At 42.9% G+C, this 14,363-nt stretch overlaps 1 protein-coding gene across 1 annotated transcript; it reads right to left on the minus strand.

Moving 5' to 3' along the window:
- Nucleotides 1–11,169: 11,169 nt before the first annotated feature.
- On the minus strand, nt 11,170–13,933 carry LOC307045686 (E3 SUMO-protein ligase ZBED1-like). Its single transcript, XM_079691513.1, has 2 exons — nt 12,585–13,933; nt 11,170–12,379 (listed from the first exon to the last, which is right to left on the minus strand). Exons 1-2 carry the CDS (start codon nt 13,638–13,640, stop codon nt 11,891–11,893), a joined length of 1,545 nt encoding a protein of 514 aa, XP_079547639.1. The 5' UTR covers nt 13,641–13,933; the 3' UTR covers nt 11,170–11,890.
- Nucleotides 13,934–14,363: the final 430 nt, after the last annotated feature.

The following is a 14,363-nucleotide window of genomic DNA, read 5'->3' on the forward strand; positions in this document are numbered from 1 at the left end:
AAATCATGCACACACACACTCCAACATCCCTGAAACCTGGGTAACTTATTACCAGTTTTTAATGTTAAGTATTTTAACGACTTCCAATATTTCCTTGCAGTGCAGTGTGCAAATAGCAACACCATTTAAGTAATAAGCTGGTAGAAAATGTTCGTTATTGACACAGAACACAATTTCCTTCCTGTTATTGAGTTAAGATGATCTTCACTTGTAAGATGTCGTTTTAACATGAACAAGAACAAACCAGATACAATGTAATTGTGTATTTGGTTGTAATACATATATTTATTTGCACCAGTCGTGGCACCTTTAGAGTGAATTTCCTGCTCTTTTGACATGCTTACTGTAACAGATAAGAATCTGTCTGTATAAGGCTTTGACCTCATGTTTCAGACATTTAACCACATCTGTCTTTCTTGGCAACTGAAATCAGTGCTGTTTCACTTTCTCTGTGTGATTAAATGCTTGTAGAAAAATCCCAGCATAAATATTTGTGTGTCAAAGACCAAGTTTACGTGTTTTAAGAATCAAATGATTCACTTTTAATCATCTTCATCTCTGCGTAGCTTCTAAATGTGGCTGCTCAGGAAAGTTCAGAAATAGTTTCTGCTTGTTCAAAAACATCACACACAATGCCCACTGGCAACTAGTTTGGTAAAGTCTTTACACTTCACTTTTTTTTCACTTATATTTACTTCAACTTGACTGTTTCATTTATGACACTTTATGACTTCTACTGTTTATGCATGTAAAGTATCACATTGTTGTTTCTTCCCTCTTTCTGCATTGCCTTTCATTTTGTTTCTCTTCACTTCCTCTTTGTTTCAAAAATGACAAAATGCTCTGATTAAACAGTTGAGTACTTGAGTGTGGAAACAAATGTCATATTTGCTGTAAGGTAAGATATTTGTTTTAGAAAACTCAAATGATTGCAATTCATAAAATGTCAGGCTTATTTTGTTAGTTAATTCAGTCATTTTGTTACATACTATATATATATATATTGTTTGTTCGAGGCAAGAATAATTGACATACCTTTTAAAGAAGTTTTGTATTTGTTTTATTACTTTCTACATAAAATGTTTTGCAAAACATTTTAAATAGTTATCAGTATATATATATATAGTTTTTTATTTGTAAGAATAATGTGCATACCTTCACAGAATTGCTATCAAAACAAATTCAAAACATTTTAAATAGCTATCATTAGTTTACATCTTCATGCTGGCTCCCTTATTTTATCTTTGAAAGGACGACATTATTTCCTCTTTTTAGTGATGACACCAGTAACAGTGAGAGTACATTGCAATACAAGTTACAGCAATAGTTTAAAAGTATACATTGTATTTATAACTAATATGTTTCAATAGTATTCATTATATTTTTGAAATAAGCAGCACTGCTTCTCTACTGTGTGAAGCTTGAAATTACTCAAACTGGGTTATTCTTTCAGCAACAAAAATCAAACGTCACATTTGATCATATTTACTTTGTGAAGTATGAAGTGAAGTTAATATAATCCCCCCTATAAAACATGTATTCTTCTTTACTAGGGCTATTCATATTGAAGTAGTTAACTAGTTAATCAAATGAATAGATTTCATGTCTGTTGTGTGTGTCTGGTGCCTCTGTAGGAATATCAAGCTGACAGAAAAGCATGACGGGTGCTTTAAAGGTTTTCCTCCTTCTACTTCAAGGTAGGGTTTCCAACAATTGAATGCCTTTCGATGTCTTTAGATTACTCACAAAAAGTGCAAAATATGCTTTTTTTTTTAAATTAAGGTTTTTGTGAGTGTGTGCTGTTAATTTGGACGGGTTTGTTTTCTTTTAATTATGTTTACATTTCTGCTTAATTTTCTTTCTTTTTTTTCAAGATGAGCTACAGTGTAGAAATGGCAAGGAAAATCTTATGACCCGAGCTCCTCCAACGATGCAACACATATAATAAAATACAATATAAAAAATAGTGCACGAAGTCTATATACATGTAAATAGAATAGGATATATACAAGAACAGAATATGAAATTAAATATTGTACATTAAGACAAAGTCAAATACGGTTTATTGCGGTGATAACTATTTCGATAAATAAGTAGATCGCAAGATGACAAACAGATGAATGTTTATCGAGGCACTTAACAGAGCTCAGGTGTTTAGCAGTCTTATGGCCTGTGGGATAAATCTGTCCCTGAGTCTGGTATTTGTTTGAATACTTCATTTTTTTTTTAACCTTGGCAGATATTTAATTTATTGCTTTTATTTCACCTCAGGTAGCTTATGCGTGAAGTTTGAAATCAACATGCCTCAGAGAATAGATGGACTAACTGGATCCTGTGTGAAGGTCCCCTGCACTTTCGCCATTGACTCAACGTTTGATGGACTTCTGGATGGTTCCTGCAAAGCAATTTGGAAAAGACGAAGCACGGGCGGAACAATTGTGTTTGATTCCAGCCTCACTGGAGATCAGGCAAGCGGAAACATTCTGCAAGGAAACCTCACAGGGAACCTGCTGAACAAGGAGTGCACCACCATCTTCTACAACATGCAACCGTCCCATTCTGACAAATACTACTTCAGGATTCAGTGTGAAAACAAGCTGAAGGGCACCTATCCAACAGGAGTCCATATCACCATTCAAAGTTTGTGTCTTTTAATTTTTTTCACTTTACACATCTTTTGTTTTCCCTTTTGTCATTCACTTGTTTTTTTTACTCCTCAGATTCACTGGACCAACCTACCATAACTCCATCTACACTGGAGGTAGAGGAGGGGGCTCTGGTGACGTTGAGCTGCACGGCTGTAGCTCCGTGTCCCATCCTTCCCCCAGATCTGACTTGGACCCCCAGGATAGGTGACATTGAGGAGAAACATGAATCTGAATCCATGGTCTCTGTTATGAACTTCACCTCTTCTTACCTCCACAATGGACAGAATCTTTCGTGCACCGCTCTCTACAAACGACAAGCTGGCAACACCGACCTTCGGTTGGAAAAGTTTATGACCCTCCATGTTCTTTGTGAGTATGTTTCAGGCCTTTTCTTGTTGCTGAGTTGGATGTTGATTTAGTTCACATTTAATCATTCCCTTCATTTGATATAATGTGATGTTAGGAAATGTTCCTCTGGGGACTCTTCAGAGCATTTGGATCAAGTTGTGTTTACTAAAACTGCAGACTTGATTATCGAGTGGAAAAAAAGGGGACACTAAACCAAAGTCATTTATGAGCTGACTTGAGTTTATTCTTATTTTTATAATTTAAAGGTCACATATCATGCAAAATGCACTTTTAGATGTCTTTAATAAATATCTGTAGACATCACAAAGTGTCGGAAAATACAACCCTCTCTCTTTTCCTGCTTGCCCACATCTCTAAAAATAGTGGTACAATGGAGCTGCTTACCGTTATTATGTAATATCGGAAATGTGAGCTGGCTTTACTTCCACGGCCCTATCAGAAACGTTGCTGTATCAGAAACAATGTGCAACGTTTTGGAAGTAATATGGTCTGTGTTTACATTAGCAAGCAACGGACTCGGAATCAGCACTTCTCTAACAGGGCTGAAATAGAGGGGTATGAGGCATGGCTAGAATGGGTGATCTGTTTGGTATTTTGAGCAAAACACTTCAAAGACATGTTTTTCATATATATGAGACATATAATATAGATGCCTAAAAATAGTATAATAGGAGACCTTTAAAGAGGTTTTTCACATTCTCCCAAAAGTTGGTAAGACTTGTATTGATTCATGAAGCCATCATAATGCTTTAATATTAACAACCCTGGTAGTGCACACAATAGGGTGTTTTGTACATTGGCATGTATGTCTTTTTGACAAGTGCTATATGAGAAAATTTGTTTCACTTCCACATTTGTCTGTGTGAAAAATGTAACTACAGCCAGAAGCTGGTTAGCGTAGCACAGCACAAAGACTGGCAACAAGTGGGAAAACTAGCCTGGCTCTGTCTTAAGGTAACAAAAACAGTTTACTAGATTTTCAATCATCTCTTCCAGAGAACACATCAGTCAGCTACTCTGCTACAGTAAAAAAGGGCAGCTTGGTGAATCTTACCTGCAACGGCAATGACAATCCAGCTGTGTACACTTGCTACAAAGTGAATGGAGGTCAGGTGACCGATGTGGGTTCGGGGAAAAGGTTTTCAACCACTGTGTCAGAAGTTGACAGACACTTTTACTGTGAAGTCAGTAACAGATACGGAACCCAGAACTCATCCATCACTCAGATAGACGTACAATGTATGTCTGATTGAAAAACAGTCACACAGATGATAAATATTGACCAGTGTAGTGATCACTGATTGACATAATTCACTCATGGAACTACGGGTTGGGGGTATTGTTTCGCACGGACACATATGTTGACTGTACCTGCTGCGTGCCCTCCTTTCTTCTTCCCTTCTCTTCCCGGGCTTGAAGCCGACAACATGTGTGTTTCTGATGCTCAATAAAGCTAACTTTGTTCCTTCGATACACCGCCTCTGTCTCCCTATCTCTCGGCACTACATTGGTGACCCTGACATACAAGTCTCGCAGAAGTATCCGAGACTGAACCGAACATGGCAAAAAACGTTTTTCTCGAACTGCCGGAGTTTTTGGGAGACGTCTGCGGCTGCTACGTTCGCACCGACTGAGCCTCGTTTCGTCCTCCGCGGAATGACCGATGACGACACACGCTATTTCCAAATCGTTTCGGCACTGGGAGACAGCAAGCCTTCCGACCACATGGGGATGATGCACGACCTGCTAGGTAGGGAAGAACCCGACTTCTTTTTCATGCGGCCGCATGTCCAAACAGCGCTCGCTAACACGGCTTGTGTGGAGCTCCGCGCTTTAGCCGAAGAAGCTGACCGGTTCTTCCTGGCCGCCCGGTGTTTTACCCCTGAGATGCTGGCTCCGACACGCAGCGGCACCTTCCCTGGTAGAGGCACGCCACCAAGCAGAGGCTCCGGGGCCGGCGACAGGGACTGACGGCTAACGGCTTACAGCTAACGGCCGTCGACAACGACTAGCGGCTAACGGCTAACAGGTCACGGCTAACGATGACGACTAGCAGCTAACGACGACGACTAACAGCTAACGGCTAGCAGCTAACGGCTAGCAGCTAACGGTTAACATCTGTTAACATCCAACTGTTAACCCTTTTTTTGTGGTGCCGGAGAGGAGGTCCGACCAAGTCTGGTCGGCCTTATGAGGATCCTCTCACAATTTCGCCCACCTGTTTTCAGTAGTGGACAGGACGACCCTTTTGAGCTTTTTCTGGTGCCTGAGAGGAGGTTCGACCAAGTCTGGTCGACCTCGTGTGAACCCTCTCACTGTTTTACCACCTCGACGGCGGTTTCGGACGTCGCCCGCGCTTTCAACGGCGACTGGGTGGCGCACTTCTGGACCCCGTCTCCCCTCGCCTCAACAGCTTCGGACGTCGCCCACGCTTTCATCGGCGCCTAGGTGGCGCACTTCTGGGCCCGTCTGGCCTCTCCCCTGTCCACGGCTCCTTCCTCCCGGGGATACTGCTCCTTCCTCCCGAGGACTTCGTGCCCGCTGCCGCTGTGCCTTCGCCTGTGGCCGGGCAGCGCTCCTTCCTGCTGGGGACCACCGGGATATTCATGCCCGTCCCCACGTCGCAGCACTGCGACCCAGCTTTCTACGGTGGTGGATGTTGTTTTCATTCGCCTCGACGCCTACCGCGGCCCCCTGCGGTCCCCTTACGACGGCCCCCTTACGACGGCCCGTTCCTTGGCCCGCCACCGGTGGGGATGCCCTCGCCCTTGTTGGCGCCCCTGCCCGCTCCTGCGGCCCCCTTCTGACGGCCTGTTCCATGGCCCGGCCCTCGCCTGCGCCCCCACCCTCCTCGGCCCCTGTGGTGTTTCCTCCCGGACGCGAGGATTGTCCATGGTTGAATTCTGGGGGGGCTTGTGTAGTGATCACTGATTGACATAATTCACTCATGGAACTACGGGTTGGGGGTATTGTTTCGCATGGAAACATATGTTGACTGTACCTGCTGCGTGCCCTCCTTTCTTCTTCCCTTCTCTTCCCGGGCTTGAAGCCGACAACATGTGTGTTTCTGATGCTCAATAAAGCTAACTTTGTTCCTTCGATACACCGCCTCTGACTCCCTATCTCTCGGCACTACACCAGCAACATTTATAAAGATATTTATTTTTTTATTTAGTTCCTCCCAAGGAATCTACAATAATCATTGAGCCTAAAGGTCCACTTTTGGAGGGCAGCTCTGTTTCTCTGCTTTGCAAAAGCCGGGCCAACCCACCTGTGACCAACTACACCTGGTACAAAGGTGATGAAGAGGAAAAGGAGGCTGGATCAAGTTTGGTTTTAAACAATGTCAAACCAAGCAGCAGTGGTGACTACTACTGTCTAGCAGAAAATGAGCATGGGGACCACAATTCAACACTGATTCAGCTGGACATTCAGTGTAAGTTGATTTTCACCGTAAAGACATTGATTTACACTGTCAAGTTCAACAGACTGAATATGGCTCTGCTGTATAGAGAGTAGTACTGTCTCTGAGGCCAAGACTGACAGTATAGTCCAGGGGTCGGCAACCTTTATGATATGAAGTGCCATTTAAAAAAAATTGTTATCAGCGTGCCAACGATCGACAATTATCAACGGGGGGGGGGGGGGTTGAGCCTCGCTGCGGGAAAGCAGTGTGTGTGGACCTGTCAGCGCAACTTACATGATACCGAATTTAAGGAATACATTTAAATAATTGGTTTAAACGGCATAATAATAAGGACGATCGTCCGTTCTGTGATTCTCCAGAGCACACATGTTATGATATTAGGGTCATGCAGAATGAGATGAGATCGTTGGCCCTTTAAGAGAGAGAGAGAGAGAGAGAGAGAGAGAGAGAGAGAGAGAGAGAGAGAGAGAGAGAGAGAGAGAGAGAGAGAGAGAGAGAGAGAGAGAGAGAGAGAGAGAGGTGTGGCTTGTGCATGTGTGTTTGTGGATGGTAGAGTGACAGTGAGGGAACGTGTGTCTGGAAGTGAAACGAGGCATCAGAAAAACAGAGGTCTGTGATGTATTTTGTGAAACAGAAGAACAGCTAAATAAATGCAACGGCCTCCCAAGAAGAGCTCGCCTCTCTCCAGTCATTTAAGCTAAAGTGGGTTATTGAACCTGAAGCTTGTTGCTTCTGCCCTCCTCGACTACGGTTTGGGAGCCGACAGGAACGTTCAACACACAGATGGCCAGTCCGCCCCTTTGTAGCATATTATTTCGATGAGAGATGAGCAGATCGCCACTGTGCATTCAACCAAAGACACACACAGCCACGCAACAACTGCGGGATTTGTACAGCTCCTTATGGGTACTGCAATTTGTGAAGTGCTTTCCTCCGTGGTGAAACGATCAGCACTGCGCCACGGAGGAAAGCGGCATAAAGTCACCTGGAGATAAAGAGGGCGGGGCTGCGTTGCGTGCATGGCTTCCTTCTGCAGGTAGGCCTAACGGGGAGACAAGCTCTGGCGGCGGTGTCGTTCAGGATCCGAAAATACAATTTAAATATTTTTGCACACTTATTCCACTTATTCCTAGTGTGCCACTGGTTACGGTGCCGCGTGCCAATGCTGGCACGCGTGCCAGGGGTTGCCGACCCCTGGTATAGTCTAAGGAAAACACAGACACTCATCACCGAGATCACAATATCCATCGATCCACCACCAGAGCAATAGCCTATAGGCAAAACACAGAATATCAACAAAATATATGACATAAAATGAACTTACCAAAGCTGAAGTAGATGGTCAACTTCATTCATTTTCTTTCCGTTTCACTGATTTTAATCGCTATACGCTGCTCTCTCTCGTCTCCTCTTCACAACTACACTTTTCGCGGCACACATACTCACAGCCAATCAGCTCTGAATTATGATTTGACGTTTTGGTGGGGTTGCCAGCACTTTGCCCCACTGGTGATTATTTTTTGGGCGCACACAATGAATACAAAAAGCCTCTGAGCATGCACAGTGTAGTTTTCACAGTACACGTTCATTTCTACAGCGAGAGAGAGGGGCAGCCCAGAGCTACCCACATCGCTCAACACGGCAAAAGGCACACTGTGGACACTAATCAGAAGAACGCAGACCAAAAAAGCAATGTAGAGACGAATCAGACGACTAAACATGATCTTTAAATATATTTTATACTTATTTTTTGAATTATAATTTTAATTCATTTCAGCTGACAGTATGTGGGGCTGTGCCTCATGCCCTGCACCTGATGACGAGTCACCACTGTGTTATGTACATATAATGCATATAATAGCACTGTTCTAGCGGTAAACACTGAAAAAAGAACATGTTAAGCTGCTGTATACATCAGAAACAATGTGTGACGTATTTCGGAAGTAATATGGTCTGTGTTTACATTAGCAAGCAAACTCAGTGCTAACACTGTACTGGAGAGAATATGTGTAAAGAAGCCGGATATAAAAGGTACTGTCCTTGAGGTGAACCCGCAAGAGAGAAAGCGTTTGAGCTCCATACTGTTTCAGAAATATTGCCTAATGTAGTTTGGAACATAATATGGCGTTCAATGAAGGCAGCGTTCAGCAGAGTTTCTATGGTTACACAGCCTTCTCTTCAGAGCTCACCGCTTGCATGCAGACGCTCCGAAGGGGCGTGGCCAGGAGCTGCTCGGTTACATTTAAAGTGCCAGACCCATAATCAGCACTTTTGTAACAGGATTGAAATAGGCCCCATAATATATTGTTCAAATATTGCATAATAGGTGAGCTTTAAATCATGTGAGGATGTTGTGTTTGGTTTCTTTTCTTTTGTTTGATTATTAAGATGTTATTTCCAAACACAGAGAATGAAGAGGTTGTTGTCTCAGTTTTCTAAAAAAAGGCAACTCAAAATGTAAATGTGTCTTTACATAGACTGTGATTCTCAAACTGTGCTTCTTGTACCATTGGTGGTAAGCAACTCCAACGGGCCTAAATCCTTATCTTAAAACCAAGACATTCTTTTTTATTTTGAAGTGACTGACATAGCATGAACTATTAACATCAGCTAAACACTATGCTTTTCAGATCTCCCTAAGAACACCTCGGTGTCTGTTGACCCCTCTGGTCCGGTGCAGGACGGCAGCTCTGTAACTCTGACCTGCACAAGCATCGCCAATCCAGCAGCAGTGAACTTCACCTGGTTCAGAGCGGCTGGAAGAGAGAAGAAGGTGATGGGCTCTGAGAGAGACCTCACCTTCAATGTGACTAAACTCTCAGAAGATCAATATTACTGTGAAGCTCTGAATGTCCACGGACCTGGCATCTCAGAGCGTGTCAGCTTTGACGTCACATGTGAGATTGATACACTTTTTTAATTAAAGGCAATCCTTTGTTTCCATTAAACAAAATGTAATTACTTCTTTGTCTCAGTTCCTCCAGAGATCCTGTCTTCTTCCCGTTGCATCAAGATTTCATCCATGATCCGATGTTCCTGCTACAGCCAGGGGAACCCGCCTCCCTCCCTGGTTTGGAAGTTGGCCGGAGAGCCTGTCAATCACTCTGCTGCCATCCCAATCAGGGAAGAGTCCCTGGGGAACGTGGGCATGAAGAGCATCATCACCCTGTACGATCTGGACGATGACACGCTCTCTCCAGTCTGCCTCAGCATCAACTCACTGGGCTCTGACAGTTTTGCTTTTAACATTTTTTTGCTTAGCAAAACTGAGCAAGGTAGAGGAATTGCGAGATGGTGAATTTGTATTTGTTTGGTTTTTCTGCATAATCTGCCTCTCTGGTTTTAATGATCAATGTGGTTATTTTCTGACCATTCTCTGTAAACCATACAGATGGTTGTGGGTGAAAATTCCAGTAGATCAGCAGTTTCTGAAATACTCATGGCAACAACCATGCCAAGTTCAAAGTCACTTAAATCATCTTTCCTCCCCATTCTGATGATCTGTTTGAACTTCAACAGGTCGTCTTGACCATGTCTACATCCCAAATGCTTTAAGTTGCTGCCTTGTAATTGGCTGATTAGATATTTGTGTCACAAAGCATTTGAACAGGTGTAACTAATACATTGGCCAGTGAGTGCAACCTTTTATTCTGCTTCTGGGAAAGTAATGACAGAACTTAGGGGGAGCAAAACAAAAAGATTGTAATTAACTATTATTATAAAAGATTTATTTTATGTTATAATAATAAAGCTTTATTTATATATCACTTTTCATAGTGCAGGTGCAGCTGAAAGTGCTTCACCAAATGGCACACATCACAACTTATGTATGTGGATTTAGCCGTAGAGAGAGTGTCCTTGTAATGAAGAATGTGGTTATTGTTACATTACATTACCTGTCACTTGTTAGACGCTTTTACCCAAAGCGACTCACATACATTCAGTACTGTGGGCAATCCCCACAGTACTTTGTTTGTTTTTTTGCATATTCTGGCCCTCTCTGGTTTTAACGATCAATGTGGTTTGTGGGGAATTTTCAGGCCTCCACTCTTTGTCAATTGGGATCGGTTTTGTCATGGGAGCTCTGGGGATGCTGCTGGTGTGTGTACTGCTGCTGCTAATATACTACCGGTGAGAGACAACCCTTTTTTTCAAAGCTACTACTAATATTGTAAATGTATTTTGAGGTAGTCATCAGGGGGTTAGCTCTGGGGACCAGGAAGGCAGCAAATTGAAGTAGCGCAACCATGGCCGCCTCAAACAATTGCTAAATATATCCGAAAACAATTAAATGAAAGACTTTATTAGAAAATTCTAATAAATGACTCTATTTTTTTCTTTTGCAATTTATTTGTGTTTGTCGTAGGAAAGGAAAAGTCATCTCTTCCTCCGACAAGGGAAAGGCAGAGACTTGCAACCCTTTAGCTACTAATGTGGTGAGTTTATGTCTTGCACACATTGGCAGGAAGCTCCAAATACCCAACAAAATGTACTTTTTGCTGTTTTTGCAGAGTCCTAAAAAATATGATATACTTTGTCAAAACAGCATTGTATGGTAGGGGTGTGCATTGGCACTGCCCTCACAATTCAATTCGATTACGATTCACCAGGTAACGATTCGATTCGATTCGATTCTACGATGCATTGCGATGCATTGCGATGCATCACAATTCTACTGCACACAACAAGGGACTTTTTTCGTGAGTCATGAGGCAATACAAGCAGTCAGATAGGATAGATTTTATTGGCTGCTATGTGTGTATTATCACTCTCCTGCATCTTTGACATAAATGTCATTAAATAAAATTAAATAATAATAAAAAATGGTACAGGGTATTGGATATGGCATTTTCAAACCTGAAAAAAAAGAAAACATAAATCACTGCTTTGAATAAGAAATGTTTCTCTTCTCTCTGCTTTAGAACCATTTGAAATTGAATAGAGCAATTACAGCCAATATTGTCCAGCAGTTATTTTACACACAATAAAATAGACGCTCTACAACAGGTCACTTCCTGAACTCCTGTGCAAACAGTAATCAGTCACACTATTGTAACAACAACCAACCACCCAGGCACCCAGCAATAAAAATACTCAGTGCAACACACAGTAACCACTTATTACTGTGAAACTTTTTTCAAGTAGTAAAGTCAAGTGCAACTTTTTTCAACAAAACAACAGCTTAGCAGCTTTAAGACAATGACAACAATTATATACCTGAGATGAGAATCCTACCTGGCAATCACATCAGCTGCATACAACAAAATATCAAGATGAGAAATATATTGTAATGTAAACCAAAAATAAAGTGTGTAGGCTTAGGCTACTACCAAATTTGTGCAAACAACTTCTTCCGTCTGAGTTCAACATCACCATCATAAACAATCCGTTTCAGAGTGAGGAAATATATAGTTTGACCTAAGCCTACATCATAACTTCTCACTGTTCAGCATTTGGGAATTTCAAGGTTCTTGTGCAAAAACACAAGCTGATCAACATGGTCCGGTTTGAGAGCGCTTCTTTTTGCAGTGATAATATCTCCTGCAGTGGAGAATACTCTCTCTGCTGACACACTTGTCCCTGGGATGCACAAGTATCTCTTTGCCAACCTAGAGAGGAGAGGAAATGTGCCCTTATGGCGATGCCACCAGTCCAAGGGATCCTCAGAGAGAGGTGCAGCTGGAGATCTACAGTACAATTCCATTTCCTCGTCAGCACTGGCATCGGCGGTCTTACTCTGTCCTGCAGGTTCACTGATGTCATTGAAAGCAGCTCCCAGCAAACTCACAAGCAGCGATGACGAGGCTCTTCTTTTGGGGGCAGAGGGGCCTGCTAAGTCAGACACATTGTCATCCACGGACAGCAACTCTTCATTGGTTCCTGAACTTCCTGTTCTGCCAGGCGCTTCATCTTCTGTCCTACGTCTCCTCTCATACTGTGTTTGAACAAAATAAATAAGAGCAAAAAACAGCAGTTAGCAGCACTTTCTCAGCCAATGCTGCAGCTCACATCACAACAGATAACTATTTTTCTCAGTCTTAACATTTTACTGACTATGCAGCTGCTTATTTAACATTACATTGTTATTACAATTGAATTGAAAGATATTCCATAAGTTTTACAAGTAGAAATTCAATTACCTCCAGGGATGCAGCCTCTGAAGTCACTCCTGCGTAGACATCTAATCTCTCCTCTTCTGTCAGGAAAGGTAACCCCTTAAAGCGAGGATCCAGGGCAGAGGATGTATGAAGGATCTTCTTCTCTGCCCCACTGTTGTACCTCTTAAGGAGATCTGTTTTGATGGCATTCTTCACATCCCGGATCAGTGGTTGGTCTCCAATAGTGTCTGACATGTTCTGGAGGAGTTGGGCATATACTGGTGCAATGAGGCTGACTGTAGGACTGCTCTCCTCTGACATAAAAACAGTGGCATCCTTCACTGGTTTTAATGTCTTCACTGCTTCCTCCATGTTAGCCAGATCTGCTCTGCTGAGAGTGACGATGTCACTTTCATCTACATTTAGGGCAGGCGACAGCAGTGTGGCATGCACTGCAGCTTGCAGTTGCAAAAACCTCTCCATCATATCGTGAGCACTATTCCACCTTGTGGCGACATCAGTTATCAGTTTCAGTGGACTTGTCAGTTTAAGAACAACCCTCTGGTTTTCTTCAAGCAGGTGCTTTGCCTTTGTGCTGCGGTGGAAGTATGCTGAGATGCGTCGGACTCTGCCCAGAAGCCTGGAGACCGTCGGTAGCTTAAGCGCCCGCTGCGCAGCGAGGTTCAACGTATGCGCGAAGCATTTAACATGAGGGAACTTCCCAATTTCAGCAGCACTTATCATATTAGCGGCGTTGTCCGTCACCAGCACAATACTTTTATCTGTTAGCTGCCATTCCTCAACAACATCCAAGAGTAGCCTCGCCATATGAGCACCAGTGTGGCTCTCATAAACTGCTCTCGTCTGCAGCACATGTGATGCAATCTGCCAATCCTCGCTAATATAATGTGCCGTTATGGTTACATAGGACTCTGTTGCGACTGAAGTCCAGGCGTCACTTGTAATGGCTACACGACTGGCTTTACACATGGATTCCATTACCTTTGCTTTGGTTTCTTTGTATATTGCGGGAAGCGCAGAATCCGTGAAAGTAGCTCTTGTCGGTAGCTTATACCGGGGCTCAAGTGTTTTAAGCATGTGGCGAAACCCCACATTTTCTACCACAGAATAGGGTCGTAGATCTTTCGCTATGAAACATGCCACCGATCGTGTGATCCTCTTTGCTCTCTCAGAGTTGTGTGGCAACGTTGACACTAGCGACTCGTCAATTCTTGGCTGGGATGTATCAACTTTTTGTGTTGCTTTTGAAGCCAACTCAGGATGCCAGCAATCAACATGATTTGTGAAGTTAGTTGTATTGCCAACGTGCTTGATTTTAGTGTGGCAGGTTTTACACACCGCGTAAGTCTTGTCTAGTTTCCCATTTACTTCGTAGAATCCAAAATGTGCCCAGATGTCAGCTTTCCACGCTTTGGGTGCATTTTTAATGGTCCGTCTATCGTGGTCATCTCCCTCCGCCTCAGCCATCTTGATTAATGTTGTTATGATGCCGCCGGAAGTAATTGAAACTTCGCGGGGCAATTGTTCTGTCACTAGTTTGGAGTTTAACACAGTTTTAAACTGGAGTTGTAGTTTAAAACTCCAAACTAGCGACAGAGCAATTGTCCCCACAACTTTCCACTGGAGGCCAGAAAACATAATCGATTATGGCACTTTGCCGCATCGATGCTGAATCGTGCATGCCCCGCATTGCGATGCATCGCCGAATCGATTATTGTTGACACCACTATTGTATGGTATGTCAAAAATACATAGATCGTTAAAAGTCATTCCAAAAAAGTATGTGTTTTGTATGCAATG

The sequence above is a fragment of the Notothenia rossii genome (assembly GCF_949606895.1).
Source record: "Notothenia rossii genome assembly, chromosome: 7".
Classification (NCBI taxonomy): Eukaryota; Metazoa; Chordata; class Actinopteri; order Perciformes; family Nototheniidae; genus Notothenia; species Notothenia rossii.